The sequence below is a fragment of the Benincasa hispida genome, chromosome 12 (assembly GCF_009727055.1).
Source record: "Benincasa hispida cultivar B227 chromosome 12, ASM972705v1, whole genome shotgun sequence".
Classification (NCBI taxonomy): Eukaryota; Viridiplantae; Streptophyta; class Magnoliopsida; order Cucurbitales; family Cucurbitaceae; genus Benincasa; species Benincasa hispida.
In genome coordinates this window covers 43,848,415-43,864,731 of record NC_052360.1, presented here as the reverse complement: position 1 = coordinate 43,864,731, position 16,317 = coordinate 43,848,415, and the positions used below count along the sequence as shown (strand labels likewise).

The following is a 16,317-nucleotide window of genomic DNA, read 5'->3' as shown; positions in this document are numbered from 1 at the left end:
GGTTGCCAAAATAATTAGGGTTCGAAGGAGTTAAAGTTGCGTTGATGAACCTTGAGGCTAGTACGGACGCATAAGCTCGCCTAGCCAACGCATCCATCACAACGCAGTGTGCGCCTCGTGCTAGTCCAATGCTGCGCCCATCCATGCGAACGTAGCGCACCTCACAACAGCCAACGCATCAACCTGACGCTGTGCCCATCCATGCAGCACAACGCGCACTAGCCCAACGCTGCAGCCAACCGTGCGACACAGCACGCGTGCCTCCTGCATAAGGCCGGACGCCTCAGCTGACTGCCATCATCCTTGTGCGCACCACGGTTAAAATAACCTCTAAAGGGCTAATTTTGAGGTTTTGACTAAGTTTTGAGTAGGGTAAGCTGGTACTTTTAATATATAAAGGTATTTTGACTATTTTAGCATTATTTAGTGATATAACGGTATTAATTGGTAATTTTCAATGAAATGGAGGAAATCTCAGGGAGATACTCTCAAAGTAGGTTCTAGTAGAAAATCTTGCAAACGGTGAGTGGTTATTAAGATTTATGCATTGCTCTATGAATAAATGCATAGGTATGTACAAGGAGCATGATTGTAATGTTATTATGCTTGCCATGATATTATCTGTGTAATTACTATGGAAACTAAGATTATGCGTGAAATTTATAGTTTGCATGCTTACAAGGGTACTTAGCGGGAAAATATAGTCGGCTTCGGTCGGCAGGAAATGATAGTCGGTGATGACTGGTGGGAAATATAGTTAAGATACCTAAGCATGGCTAGCGGGAAATAGTTGTCGATGTGCACATTGGCGGGAAAACAGGATATAGAAAAGTTTCCATGAAAAGTTGTTATTATTGTTATTATATTCATAATATGAACATGCCAAGTATAGCATGTGGTTGGAGGAAAATGATTGATTAGAATTACACGTGAACATGCATAGGTTATAATGAAATTGTTGAGTATGTGATTGATTTCCCAAAAACTATGTTTTTGTAATTAAAGCTGTTGTTATTTTAAACGGCACCGGTCATTGGGCTTTATAGCTCATTCTTTTCAAATGTTTTCTTCTATTCCTCACCCCCTCAGGTGCGAAGCGGAGCGTTCAGGGAAGAGTCTTCAACTACTAAACACCAGGACTTGGTAATCTTTAAAGGCATGGCTCGGATTGTGTAATAGAAGAGTATAGGAAAATTTGACTACATGTATGAAATTTGGGTGGTTATTGTAAACATGTTAAGGTTTTTTTAATAGATAAATGGTAAATGTTAAATTAAAAATATTGTCTTAGAATTATACTAGTATGTTTTCATGCTCTCTTCTAAGTCTTGGGTTAAGGCTAGGGAGGGGGTGTGACAAGAACTATCCAAATATGCTATATCAGTAATTAAGGATGAGAGAGACAGATGCAGAAGATTTGAGGATGGCTTGAGGGAAGAGAGTGGAATGAATTTACTCAATTAGTTGAAACAACAATGAGAGTTGAGAGGAGTATCTCTAAGAAGAGGATGAGTGAGAAGCTGTAACGAATGCTTGCGCAGGTACCTCCACGGGCCAACAACGTGACAAATTCAGTAGGAGGTTTACCTGGGAGTTTCAAATAAGGGAAGCTTTAAATCGAGATACAGTGGTTCTTTCAGTTCTAAATTAGGTAGAGGAGGAGGATTTTTGTCTATTAACAATTCAAAACGACTATTTGAGTCCACAGTTGTCACACCCCCTCCCAAATTACCCTATTAATCTGGAAGAGGATATGACGGTGGTAGTTACTAGCCCTTCTGCCAACACTCACCATGTCACTCCCTGTCCTAGACTACCCTCTAAGCCTAGGAAAGGGCATGACTACAGCAGTTATCAACCCTTTTGTTGACACTTACTGCCTGATAACTCTTGTGAAAATAACTCTGATACCAATGAACAAATTCAACAATCAACTGATTAAGTAGACCCATTTTATTACAACAATGTAATGTTTATACATCTCCAAGACTAACAACAAAGTTTACAACAACAACTGTAAAACCCCGGAAGTGTAACTATGGCTTGTGGCAGACCTTGACCTTAGCAGCACCCTGGAACTCCCCACCGTTCGCTACCTGGGGAGGGGGGAAGAAAAATATTTGGAAAGCATGAGCTATAAAGCCCAGTGAGTGGTGCCTTTAGATATACAAATAACTTTGACTGCAGAAATATACTTTTGGGAAATCAATGCATAATCAACAAGAATAGTACCACAAGTTCAATATTATTTTTCCAGCCAAACCGCTGGACTATCCCCAGCTCGACCGCTGGTTAAAACAATCAACCCCAGCTTAACCGCTGGTTATCACATAATATAAACATCCCTAGCTTTACCACTGGTTATCCTTGGCATGATCATACCTTTTCCTTAGCAGTTCCATACATATACTAAAACAATGTAACAACAATTCCTGTGGAAACTTTCTCTGTACCTATTATCCCGCCAATGTGCACATAAACTATTTTCCCGCTAGCTATGCTTAGGTAACTTGACTATATTTCCCGCGGTCGTCACCGACTATCATTTCCCGCCGACCGAAGCCGATTATATTTTCCCGCCAAGTACCTTTTCAAGCATGCTAACTATATATCCCAGTTACAATTTCAGTTTCCAAAACAAACATACAAACAATATCTTAACAAGCATTGTAACAAGATAAACATATATCCCTGATCATGCCAATTTAACATTATCCCCTATATATATTTCTCTATATATAGAAATTATATCAACAATACAACAACACTGTCACACCCCCTCCCTAGCTTTTAATCCCCCAAGACTTGGAAGGGAGCATGAGGATACACCAGTAGTATTCCAAGACAACATTTAACATTTCCCCCCTTATCTATTAAAGACTTTAACATGTTTATAATAATCTATCTAACTTTATTTTTATCACATGATCTGAGTCGTGCCCTGAGAATTTACCAAGTCCCCGTGTTATCACCGTTTGTAGACTCCTTCCCTATAACCCATTTTTTCCGCCAATGTGCACATCGACAATTCTTTTCCCACTATGCTTAGGTAACTTGACTATATTGCATGCCAGTCGTCACCAACTATTATTTCCCGCCGACCGAGGCCGACTATATTTTCCCGCCAAGCACCTTTTATTAAGCATGCTAACTTATGTAGTCTGGGTATAATCTCAGTTTCCATAGAATATTTCACAAACTAATGGCAAACAACATAACATCATAAGCATGCATTTTGCACCTACATATGCATTTATCCACATATCAACGCATAAAACTAAGTAAACACTCACCGCAAGCAAGTTTTTCCACTAAAATCACCTTGAGAATACTTTCCTGAGAATTCCTCCATATCAATGGAAATTCCTCAATTAATACTTGTTATATCAATAAATAATGTCAAAATAGCCAAAATACCATTATATAATGAAAATACCAGCTTACCCTACTCCAATTTAGCCAAAATCCTAAAATTAGCTCTTTAGAGGTTATTTGGACTGTGTAGGCAGCTGGGCGTTTGGTAGTAGGCAGGGTGGGCGTGCTATGCCGCACAGGGTGATGGCGCGTTTGGGCGTGCGTTGCGTTGGGCGTGATGCATCGCAAGGAGGGGGAGGGGGCAGCTGCGCTGAGCTAGCACGCGGGATGCATCGAGCGAGGCGCACGGATGAACGGATGTAGCACTGCAAGGCATGCGTGCAGGGTGTGGGTTGGCTATGCGTCCGGCTGACTCAATGCCTCACCAACGCAACCTTTGTTTCTTTTGATCTCCAATCAACTTGGAAGGCTAATAACTCAAACGTAACACTCTAAATATGCTCTCAACACAAGATTTAGGTGATGGTATGAATAAATTCCTCTTGCTCAACTCCTCTATTTAGAGCCATTCCAAACTCACCCCCTTGTGACAACTCAACTTCCATTTGTCTTACTTTGGAGCTGCCAACACTTAGTCTACCCAACCTAGCCTTGAGTTGTTCTCGTCTCAACTTGCCAGCCAAATTTTCCTTTTCTACATGAAATCTCTTTCACCCACCTTCTGCTTGGGGTGATAAGACTTCCATTGCATGAAATCTCTTTTGTCCACCTCCTACTAGAACTTTGCGTGATTCTCCTTTTGCCACCTAAATCACTTAAATACTTAAACATATTTCTCTATTTAAATAGTTTAAGGCTAATGCTCATATACTATTGGCATCTTCCCTTGGAGTTTTCCATCAATTAGCCTTATCTTTTATCCTTAACGCATAGCAACTCACCCTTCCTTCATCAAGGTCCTACTTAGCCATCGCATGAGTCGGCCATCACCAACGCATAGGGTGGCCGCTCACCCTCAATGCATGGCTTGCTAGGTATGCTTGCTCGACCTACTAAGCATGGATGCACGGTGCTGACCATCGACGCATGGGTGTGCTGCCTAGACGCTTAGGATTGCTCGATCGCAAAGGCATGCCTCGCCGCATGGGCGTGCGCTTGGCATAAGGCATCGACGCATGGCTGCTCGGCAGACTTGGCAATGATTCGACACATAGGATGGCTTGCCCATTCGACGCATAGGTAGGACGCTCAGCCTATCTGCCCGACGCATGGGTTGCGCGCTTGGCGCATGGCCTATGTGCTCGGCCCTCGACGATGGGCTGCGCGCTTTTGACGCATGGCGTGTGCACTCCGGCCTCGACGCATGGCCTGGCGCCGCCTAGCATGCTCACAGTCGACGCATGCCTCTTGAACATGTCTGCAATGGCTCATGTATGCCTTTGCATTGGTTGTAATGCAAACCCTTAGCCATTTTTCAAGTCTTCTTACTTCCATCCTCCCTGCATTCCTTGCGTTCAACATGTTTAAGCCTTCATAGGCGTTTGGACTTTGGTCACCTTTTTGGATAATTTTAATGTTTTTCACCTTTGCCCTACTATCCTTTCTTAGGGTTTTGTTTCTTTTCTAATTAACCTTTCCACTTTAGATTTAGTGTTAGGGTCTTATAAATGCAATAATCACTCACCTTGGCTGGTTAGAAACTTTCCTTTTTCGAAAGTTCCTTAGGTTTCCTTGGTTTCCCCTTTTGCACCCTAAAATTCCAAATTCAAATATCAGCTTAAATTACTCATAGTTTCAAGACCTTATTTTAAAGATACTTCCTTCTGAAAAACATGTCCTAAAATGTCTCAGGAAAGATTACCATAAAATCTTAGCTCATAACTTCACGTGGTTTGGTGCGGAAACATCAAAAACATCAAGACTGGCCCAGCTTACCCGACAGCTCGACCCCTTTGTCTTTTCCTCATTCTTCAGCCTGATTCCTTTGGAGCTTCTTCCCGGAAGCCCTACCCCTATAAACTAGGCCTCTTTTAGCTTTCAGATGGCTTTAGAATCACATCAAACGAATGAGTATTCTGAGAAAACCCTCGTTCCAAGTTGATGCTACTTTCTGTCTTTTCTGCCCGACACAGCATCTCCCCTCTTGGAACCTCTTGAACCAAACGCATGGTCTTGCCTACCAATGCATGCGTTCTTCCATCAATGATAATCTTCTCCCAATTAGTCCTCACACACTCTTCTTTATGTCCTTTGAAGAGAATTTGAGTTCTTATCTGAAGTCCTTGGCCCTATTTATAGGCGTCCAAGATTGCTCCACGGCTGACACCTCCTACTTGGTTGCATGTCCAAGTGTCTTTTCCTCACACCATCAATGCATTCTTACATCAGTGCAAGCCAAAGTGTCTTCTTCTCCTTTCACCAATGCATAGCCCTTAACTTTGCATGTCTTCTTATGCATCCACCTCTTTTACTTAAGGCTTAAGAATTCCTCCTAACAAGCCACATGTCCGGATGAAGTCCTTGAATGCGTCAATCCTTCATATGCGTTCATCCTTCATATGCATTCATCCTTCATATGCATTCATCCAACTTCATATGCGTTCAACTAGGATAATGACCAACACTCCTTTCAATGTATACTGCTAGCCTCGGATATCAACGTATAGTATACCATTAATGCATAGTATGCCATCAACGCATAGTATACACTGCCACGTCCATCACGTCCATCGCATCCATCACATCCATCATCCAACGCATCCAACGCATCCATCATCCAATGCATCCAACATATCCAACGCATCCAACGCATCCATCATCCAACGCATCCAACATATCCAACGTATCTAACGCATCCAACGCATCCATCATCCAACGCATCCAACATATCCAACGCATCCAACGCATCCAACGTCCATTGCCCTTGGATGTGCAACTTGAGGCTGCCATTTGCATTGTTCTAACCATTTCAAGACCTTGGCTACTGCATGCACTACTAACCTCCCAAATATCCTTTCAAAGTCTAATGGCCAACGCATGGCACATACTAACGCATTGTCAAATACTTAGTCAAATTTCACAAATTAAAGCTTAACTCAAAACTACTCAAGGAAATTCTATTCAACACTTAGAAATTTCCTTCTCTTCAACATAGGATTTAACTTTCACTTAGTTAATTCCTTTTAACACCTGCTTAAGTAGAAATAATGGAAATCCGGGTTTCACACACCACCTTATCCTTCTAACCTAACCAACCTATTAAACATAATAATCCACTCATACAACATGCCTCCATAAGGTTCTACAGAAGATTATATTAACACATGCAAACAGTCTTGACATAACATCTACAGGAAAAATATTCACAGTTGGGCCCAAACATCACTAACAAAGCCCTAGTCCCTCTCAAAACATGTGTACATAAACAGACCATCAACCTAAGTTCTTCTCAACAAGCTGGGCCATTTAGTGGTAAGCAGTAGCAGGATCAACCTTGAGGAATCTGACCGCTACCTGGAAAAGGAAGACATAGAAAATCTGTGAGCTAGTAGCCTAGTGAGTGACTATAGAATCATATTACACCATGCATTATATCACTATAAACAAGTAAATATACCGAAGAGCATCTCAAGCAACTTCCTCTAAACATAAACATTGATAATCATTCTTAGACATCATTAAACATCATTATTCCTTAGTTGAGAACGAGCCTACATCGCTCTAGCTCCCAACGTCTATTATCGGCCAAGAGACCCATACTTTAGCCTCCCTTTGGTGGTATATGGCCTAGGAGACCTATACTTCTGCCTCTCATTTAGAACTACCTACGTGCAGTGGAGTTTTCTAAGTACCGTCAATACCTTAGGTACTATTACCCAGATACCTTCTTCGTGTCCTTCAGTACCGGCTTATTTCCTAGCATCAAATTAAGTTTAATTGCATGCCATTTACACAAGAACACATTCTATCATAGCCTTCCTCTAGAACGCATGCTTCAACATTAGAAACTTAACTTTTGTAATAAATTCACAACATACCTTGGCCTGCGTTAAAACATATACAAGCCGGAGAAGATACGCTAAGCTATTCATTAGCCATTTGTTGCTTGAGGAAGTATAAATTCATCATCAACATCACCGTAACTTACATGGTCTTATATGCATAAGTATTTAAAGCATTAAATTCATTTAGTCACTCACAGCTCATCGGGGCTCTTAATGGTTTATACCTCTCCTAGCTCTTCTTGGCCTGAAAGGACATAATTCCCGATTAAATTCCTTAGAATTCTCAGCAAAATACCTCAGATAGTTCATTTACTAATGAAACTTTCACCAAAAAATCAGCATTACTAGCGAGATAATCATCATGAGCGAGATCCTCATGAGCGAGATCAAGCATTTCACTAGCAAGACTTTAACCTAGCGAGACTTACCACCTCTAGCTAGATTTGCTTCCACACCAACGAGATTCAACCTAAAGTTCCAGTGAGATTTCCTTCTTGAGCGAGATTTAGCACAAAAATTAGCGAGATTATCATCTCGAGTGAGATCCTCATCTTCCTTATCTCGCTCTAGCTCTCTACGATGAGCTGTTTGCTTGATCTTCCCAAGCAGCTGCTTGCTTATGCACAAATTTTCTGTTTCAAGTTAAAAAATTCCTAACTCAAAATCCAGAACTCTTTTCAAGAAACTTCCTTCTACAAACTTGTTTATAATTGACTAACTTTCTTACTTTAAAATATCAGTCGAAAATTACTTGTAGTTTGGCCTGGAGCTTCTAATCTTCACTTTGGGCCCTGATTAATCCGAGAATCTGCCCCTTTTGCAAATTCTTCACTTTTTTTTCTTCTCCTTCTGAGATCTTCCTCCAGAAAACAACCTCAAAAAATAGATTCTCCTAGCTTTCAAATGGCTCCAATTTCACTTAATTTGCTCATGCCAATTGTCGAAACCAAGCTTTTGAAGTTTCGCTTCCTTTTATTCTTCCTGCCGCATCCCTAGTTCAATGATTAAATCGCCACATCACCTTGCACTTAATGCTTCCAGCCAAAACCAATTAGGGAGCTCCTTCATTTAATGTGTTTTTCCTTCCTTTCCTCCATAACTCCTGTAAATAAACATGAATCTCCACTTATCAAATATTTAATATAATATTCCTTTGGCTAAACATGCTTATCTAGGAAACTTAAAGTTCGGGGTTTACAACAGTAGGTTCACATGTGAGATCAACCAGTGGTGCTTCTACAGATGTTGAGAGGAGACCTATTTGTGCAGAATGTGGCAGAGGTCACTGGGGTCCATGCTTTGGAAAGAATGATGTATGCTTCAACTATGGACATTCTGGACATTTCCGCAAAAATTGTCCTAAGTTGTTTCAAGAGAGCAATAATACTCAAAGAACCACTTCTCAAATAGTTGATCAACCAACAACTTCCAAAGGCGAGGGTTCGAGCGGTGCTAAGCAGAAGGCACCAGTAGGTTGCTCCCGTGCTCAAGGGAAAATTTTTGCAATGACCCAATAGGAAACTGATGAAACACAGATGTCATGACTGGTACGTTAATTGTTTTTGATAAAACTGCTCATATATTGATTGACCCTGGTACTACGCATTCTTTTGTGTCATGTATGTTTGTTGTGGGTGTTAATAAAAAGTTAGAATGTTTGCCAGAAGAGATGTTAATTAGTACGCCATTGGGTGAAACATTTGTGGCTAAAGATGTATATAAAGAATGTACAATATGTGTTAATGGAAGTGAATTGTCTGCTGACCTCATACCCCTAGATATCCAGGAATTTGATATAATTCTAGGGATGAATTTTTTGTCAAAATATTCCTCTTTGGATTGTCATCGAAAGGAGGGTGTTTAAACAGCCAGGAAAAGTTGAAGTGAATTTTAAAGGCGATAGACGAATCCTACCTGCATGTTTGATTTCTGTACTAAAGGCAGGTAGGATGTTAAGAAAGGGTTGTGTTGCTTATCTGGCTCATGTGATAGATAAACAAATATATAAGAAGTTGAAATTAGAAGATATACCAGTGGTGCAAGAATTTCAAGATGTTTTTCCAGACGACCTGTCAAGATTACCACCTGATAGAGAGATAGAGTTTGCTATTGATTTAGAGCCTGGAACAACTCCGATCTCCTAAGCACCATATAGAATGGCATCGGCAGAATTGAAAGAGTTGAAACCTCAGCTGCAAGAACTGGTGGATAAAGGTTACATTAGACCTAGTATTTCTCCATGGGGTGCTTCAGTATTGTTCGTGAAGAAGAAGGATGGTACACTAAGATTATGTATTGATTACTAACAATTAAATAAGGTAACAATACGTAATAAATATCCTTTGCCACGGATTGATGATTTATTTGATCAGCTAAAGGATGCCTCGGTGTTCTCCAAGATTGACTTACGGTCAGGGTACCATCAGTTGAAAATTAAGGAATCAAATATTCCAAAGACAACGTTCAGGACAAGGTATGGGCATTATGAATTTTTAGTAATGTCGTTTGGATTGACGAATGCCCTTGCAGCATTCATGGATTTGATGAATAGGATATTTCATCCTTACCTTGATCAGTTTGTAATTGTGTTTATTGATGATATACTAATCTATTCTAAGAGTAAGAAAGAACATGCTGAACACTTGAGAACGGTGTTGCAGACATTGCGAGATAGGAAATTGTATGCAAAGTTCAGCAAATGCGAGTTTTGGCTCGAGCAAGTGATGTTCCTTGGAAATGTGATTTCAGCCAAAGGTGTTACAGTGGATCCACAGAAAATAGAAGCAGTACTTAAATGGGAGCAACCCAAGACAGTGACTAAGGTAAGTAGCTTTCTGAGTTTAGATGGTTATTACCACCATTTTGTTGAGAGATTCTCAAAGATGGCACTTTCATTAACAACTCTGACCAAGAAGAATGCTAAATTTTTGTGGACGGAGGATTGTGAACGGAGTTTTCAGGAATTGAAAAGGAGATTGGTTTCAACACCTATTTTAACACTTCCAACACCTGGTGTCGAGTACGAAGTTTATTGTGATGCTTCTCACCAAGGCTTAGGGTGTGTTCTTATGCAAAAGGGCAAATTGATAGCTTATGCTTCCAGATAGTTGAAACAACACGAATGTAATTACCCAACACATGATCTAGAGTTAGCAACAATAGTGTTGGCGCTAAAGATTTGGCGACATTATTTGTATGGGGAAAAATGTCGCATACTTACAGATCATAAAAGCTTGAAGTATGTCTTTGATCAGAAGGAGTTAAATATGAGGCAAAGAAGGTGGCTAGAGCTGATCAAAGATTATGACTCTACCATTGATTATCATCCAGGCAAGGCTAATGTGGTAGCTGATGCATTGAGCACGAAGGCATTATATGCAAAGGCTTCATCGAATGCTATTAGTTCATCTCTTTTATGTGAACTAAAGGGTTGTGATGCAGTGTTAGTAGCAGATAACTAGGGAGGTTTAATGGCACAAATTCAGGTAAGGCCTACCCTAATTGACAAGATTATTGAGGCACAGAAAAATGATGAAATGTTGAAGCAGATACAAAAAATAGTGGAGCGAGGTTATCAGACAGACTATGATGTAAGGAGCGACGGAGCTGTAATAAGATATAACCCTGTGTGTCTTCCTAATAGGGTGGACATAAAGCAAGAGATTTTAGAGGAAGCCCATAGCTCAGCCTATACAATACATCCAGGTAGCACTAAAATGTATCCGACTTTGAAACAGTTCTACTGGTGGCCAAGGATGAAACGCGATATAGCTGAATATGTATTGAAATGCATGATTTGCCAGCAGGTTGAACCTATCAGACAGAAAACAGCTAAACTTCTAAACCCACTCCCAGTGCCAGAATGAAAGTAGGAGCATGTTACCATGGACTTCTTATTTTGACTTCCTTGCACTCAGAATGGTCATGATGGCATCTGGGTGATAATTGACAGATTGACTAAGATAGCGAGATTTTTACCAGTTAAAGCCACTTATTATTTGGATAAGTTGGCTAAGATGTATGTAGCAGAGGTTGTTAGTCGCTATGGAGCACCAGTATCGATTGTCTCTAACCAAGATCCTATTCACGTCAAAGTTTTGGCCAAGCTTGCAACACGCCCTTGGTACTAAACTTAAATTTAGCATAGGATTCCATCCCCAGATAGATGGGCAGTCAGAACGGACTATTCAGACTTTGGAAGACATGCTCCGAGCCTGTGTGCTGCAGTTTTAAGGGCAACTAGGATTCTCATCTTCCACTGATAGAGTTTGCATATAATAACAGTTACCATTCCAGTATTGAAATGGCTCCATATGAAGCTTTGTATGGGAGGAAATGTAGAACCCCAGTATGTTGGGACGAAGTTGGTGAGAGGAATTTATTCGGACCAGAATTGGTGCAAATCACTACTAATACTATTAAAATCATTAGGGAGAAACTTAAGACAACTCAGGATCCCCAGAAAAGTTATGCTGACAAACATCGTCGATATTTGGAATTCGAGGTGGGAGATAGAGTTTTCCTGAATCTTTCTCCTTGGAAAGGAGTGCTACGCTTTGGTAAGAAAGGAAAAGTGAGTCCGAGGTATATAGGAACATATGAAATTTTGGAATGCATAGGATCATCAGCCTACCATTTGACATTGCCAATTGAGCTTTCAAAGATATATGATGTCTTCCATGTGTCAATGTTGCGTAAATATATTTCAGACCCATCTCATGTTCTAGAATCACAACCATTGCAACTTAAGGAAAATTTGTCCTATGAGGAAGAACCTGTACAAATCATAGATAGGAAGGAGCAGGTATTGAGGAACAAGACGATTCCACTAGTCAAAGTGTTGTGGAGAAACCATGGAGTGGAAGAAGCAACTTGGGAAAGCGAACAACAAATGAGAACCAAATATCCTCATTTTTTTCTCTTGATGACTTTCCGCTAAATTTCGAGGACGAAATTCACAAAAAGGGGGTACTGACTTGTAAGCCCTTGTCCCTTTTTCTCTTGTTTATGCTTAGCATCAACCTAGATAAGTGAGCTTATGTACCTAAATAAATAACTTGGATTGTATGACCTAAGAAAGTTTTAATTCTAAGTGTTGGAATTAAAGTTGAAAATTACTTAACAAATGCAAGTTCTTTTAGAAATGTATTCATACATGTTATTATTGGAACAATTTTTCATGATTGGGCACTTGTATAGTGAACATGATTTGTTATTGGCTAAGGGTTACAAGGAAAGAAAGAAATTTTTTTTTGTAGGAAATGCAAGTTGGCCGAGAGGGGTGCTGGAGTTGTTTGTTTTCTAAAAAACATTTTTGGATTAATTTGCTAAAATATAAAATTAATTTAACTTGATACTGCTTGCAAGGCTACAAAGGATAAGGAAAATGAATAAAAAGCCATGTAGTAGGGAAAACAAGCAGCTGGGTGGAGGACTTTGATTGGAGGAAAAAGTGTGCAACTTCGTCCGGAAACTTAGGGTCTGAAGAATGCGATAGTTCTCTCAAAATACTCGTGCAAAAGCTTCCATATTTAAACCAGATTAAAGCTTATAGTGTTTGAGTCAATTCTAGGGCTGCTCAAGTGATTTGAGATCAGAAAATTGGAGAAATCGTGAAAATAGTGAAGATTGCCCAGAAAACTACTAAATCCGAGTAAGGTGTAGTCCAGGAGAGATTCTGAGCTCTAGAATACGAGTTAAGAGTTGTAATTTTGAGGTTAGATACTTAAAGTTTTTTAACATATTTCATGAAGGAAGTATGTGCAAAGTTTTGCTTTAAGTTTGGTTAAAAGTTGGTTAAAGTGAAACTAGTGTTTTCTCAAACAGGGTAGCAGCAGGCCAGCCACCCCCCAAGGCTGCCAGCCCCACCAGCATGCCTCCTGCCATGCCAAGGCCCCTCAGCACACCTCAGCCCATCCAGCCTTGCCCAACCATAGCTAGCCTCACCCACTCGCGCCCATAGCCCACGCCCATGCCCATTTCTAATGTGAACCTTGAATCCTAATTTCTCTACTTGAGTACATTCCCTACTAAGACTAATGTGGTGAGTAGGTTGATATGGAAACTAGTGTGTAATAATAGAGAAAAGAGTGGAAATTAGAAGAAAAGAGGAAATTTGGAAGCTTGACTTTTGGGAAAAATTTGGAAATTTGGCTAAGTATAGAATTTTGTGTGGGATGCGTTGGAAGGGACCAATGTGTTGGAAGGGTGTGTTGATGTGTTGGAAGGGTCGTTGGTGATGGCATGTGGCTGAAGGAAGAAAGATGGAGGTGATGCGTGGAAGGCAGCCCATGTGTCGAGCAGGCCAAGCGCTGCCAAATGCCCTTGCCATGTATCGAGCAACCTCGGCTAGACGCCTTTGCCCAATGCATCGAGCAGCCTCAGCCAAACACCCTTGCCATGTGTCGAGCAGCCATGTCGTGCAGCAAGCGCCCTGACCGAGCGGCCATGTCTATGCATCGAAGAGCCCTACCGAATGGCCGTGCATCGAACACTTCTGCCATGCAGCCAAGCGCACAGCCCATGCGGCCAAGCATGCCCATGCAGACGAGCGAGCGAGCGATGGCCAGCCTATGCGGCACGCCCATACGTCGACCGGCCAACCTATGCAGCACGCCCATGCGTTGGTGGCCAACACCATGCGCCCATGCCAGGCAAGCCGTGTGATGCTACCTAGTGAGCCATGCGTCGAGGATGGGCGGTCACCCTATGCGTTGGTGATGGCTAGCTCTTGTGATGGCTAAGTTGGATTGCGATAGCTAAGTTGGATTACAATGGTAGTAAGTGGCTTGCTATGCGTTGTTTGTGGACTATGCGTTGAGCATCCAAGAGTTGGACACATATAAAGGATGAGATCACCTAAAGGAAATTATCAAACCATGTGTCTTCTTGGGAGGAAGCCTTAAGCCTTAAGAATTTGAGGTGGTTGCATCTGAGGACATGCAATTTGAGGCTCATGTGTTGGCTATATAGGAGGAAGACACTTAGATTACGTTGATAAAAAAGATGTGTTGGTAGTGTGAGGAGGAAACACTTGGACATGTAGCCAAGTAGGAGGTGTCAAATTTTGAGAAGGTTTGGATGCCTATAAATTGGGCCAAAGACTTTATTTTTCAGATCACAACTCAAAATACATTTAAAAAGAGTGGGCAAGTTGAGGAAACCTTGCGTTGAGAGCAAAATCCATGCGTTGGTCATAGAATTACAAAGAGGACGCATTGGATAGTGAAGTATGGAAAGTAGTATCAACTTGGGACGAGGAGTATTCTCCCAATTTTACATCGTGCATTTGGAGTGATGCCCAATTACTCGTTCCCACCTCCAAAGCCCTCCCGTACAACCTTTTTGTCCACTTCCCGAGCACTTTATCAAATCTTCTCCTTGCCCCAGATTCTCCAACCGCATACCCAACAACCCCAACCTCACCTTCATCATCATCAAACCCGCAACTTCCCCTTCCACCCGCACATGCTGATGACCCACGCGATTTGGGTGAACGCACATTCTACCGCAACGCCCAAAACGTCGATGGCGAGACAATCGCAAACCACAACCCACCGTTGCAGTCTTGGCTGTTGAGTTAGCAGATATGCGGTCCTCTATCTTGCCCAACAAAACAAACTCTTCTCCCAACAACAAGAACTCTTCTCCCAGCAACAAGCCTTCTTCGCTAGAGAATTGATGCAGTAATCGAGCGAGTCGAACGATTTACAATGCAGTGCTTCCAATGGCAAGGCAGGCATTGATCACATTCAGCGCAACACTTATACGATCCACCTGCACAAAGACAGCTAGCGGAGCACAACCATGAGTACTTCAATTTTCTAACAACCTATCTTCATGGTCCCATGGTGCCTCTGCATCTTTGACAGCATCTGATTTTTGAAGAAACTCCTTCAGTACCACATTAGAATCCTCTTCCAGAACCTCATGCCCCTCAATAATCTTTACATTTAATTTTATTTGCGGCCATTCTATTATCTTGATCTTATTCATTGTTTAACTAAATTCTTTGATTATTTGTACAGGCAAAATTTTTTGTATTACGATGTTTGTAATTACTTGTATACTTAGTGAATTTTCAATACAACTGAGTACATATTCTCTTCATATGCCTTTGCCTATGCTTTATCATCCTTTTTCAATATTTGCGATATTCTTGATCTTTTATTTTTGCATTTTTCATTGCACTGCCATGATGTATTATATGCATACACTTAGTAACATTTCCCATACTTTGTATTTTCTGACTAACACCTAGTTAATTCGTAGCTTAGAAACATTTTACCTTTTATCTTTCAAAATTCTACTCAAACCTTCTTTTTGAAATTTTGACTAAGTGTTTGTCTATTTTGTCCAAACAATGCAATGAGGACCTTGCGCATCTCTAAATTTGGGGGTGGGGAAGGTTTGAGCAGATGAGATCAAGATTGTGCAGTCATTGAATAAAATGCATTCATTTTTAGAAAAAAATTATCAAAAAAAAAAAAAAAAAATAATAATATAAACTCCAATGTCAGTGTAAGGGAAAACCTCACAAACAATCCCAACCTAATCAGAGTTTAATTGTGAAAGGAACCTGCTCGTAGTTAGATGTTCGCATGACACCCGTGGTGGCAAGCCAAAACGAAGGTAGGTTTCCAAGATCAATGCAATATGAAAAAGAAAAAAAATGAATAAAAGAAAAAAAATAAAAGAGGCAAGAGACAACTCCTCTGAAAATCATGAGTTAAAGTTGAGATTGGCACACTACCGTAGTTAGATGTTCACATGACACCCGTGGGAACAAGCCAAAACGAAGGGTGTAACCATGATCAATGGTCTCTAATAAATGACGCAAGATCAGACCACCGCATACGGACGCATCAAGTTGTTTTGACAAGAAGAGGTAAACATTCTTTTTAAAACTAGAAAAGCATTTACGAGCATAAAATTTGTTGTATAGAAGAATAAAGTAGGGTTTTGTTAGGAATTAGCAAGGAGAGAAGGAAATTGCATT

The 16,317-nt window shown here is 40.8% G+C and overlaps 1 protein-coding gene across 1 annotated transcript; it reads left to right on the top strand.

The window, feature by feature from the left end:
* Window positions 1-10,789: 10,789 nt before the first annotated feature.
* On the top strand, window positions 10,790-12,258 carry LOC120067515. The gene is made up of 3 exons (XM_039019065.1): window positions 10,790-11,125; window positions 11,237-11,442; window positions 11,604-12,258. The coding sequence occupies exons 1-3, from the start codon at window positions 10,790-10,792 to the stop codon at window positions 12,256-12,258; spliced, it is 1,197 nt and encodes a 398-aa protein (XP_038874993.1).
* Window positions 12,259-16,317: the final 4,059 nt, after the last annotated feature.

Excerpts from the sequence above, each read along its gene's own strand:
- LOC120067515 (XM_039019065.1), top strand. The coding sequence starts at position 10,790 with ATGGCACAAATTCAGGTAAGGCCTACCCTAATTGACAAGATTATTGAG. Across the intron at positions 11,126-11,236 it reads AATGCATGATTTGCCAGCAG|AATGGTCATGATGGCATCTG; the intron begins GTTGAACCTATC and ends CCTTGCACTCAG. Across the intron at positions 11,443-11,603 it reads AAGCTTGCAACACGCCCTTG|TTACCATTCCAGTATTGAAA; the intron begins GTACTAAACTTA and ends ATATAATAACAG.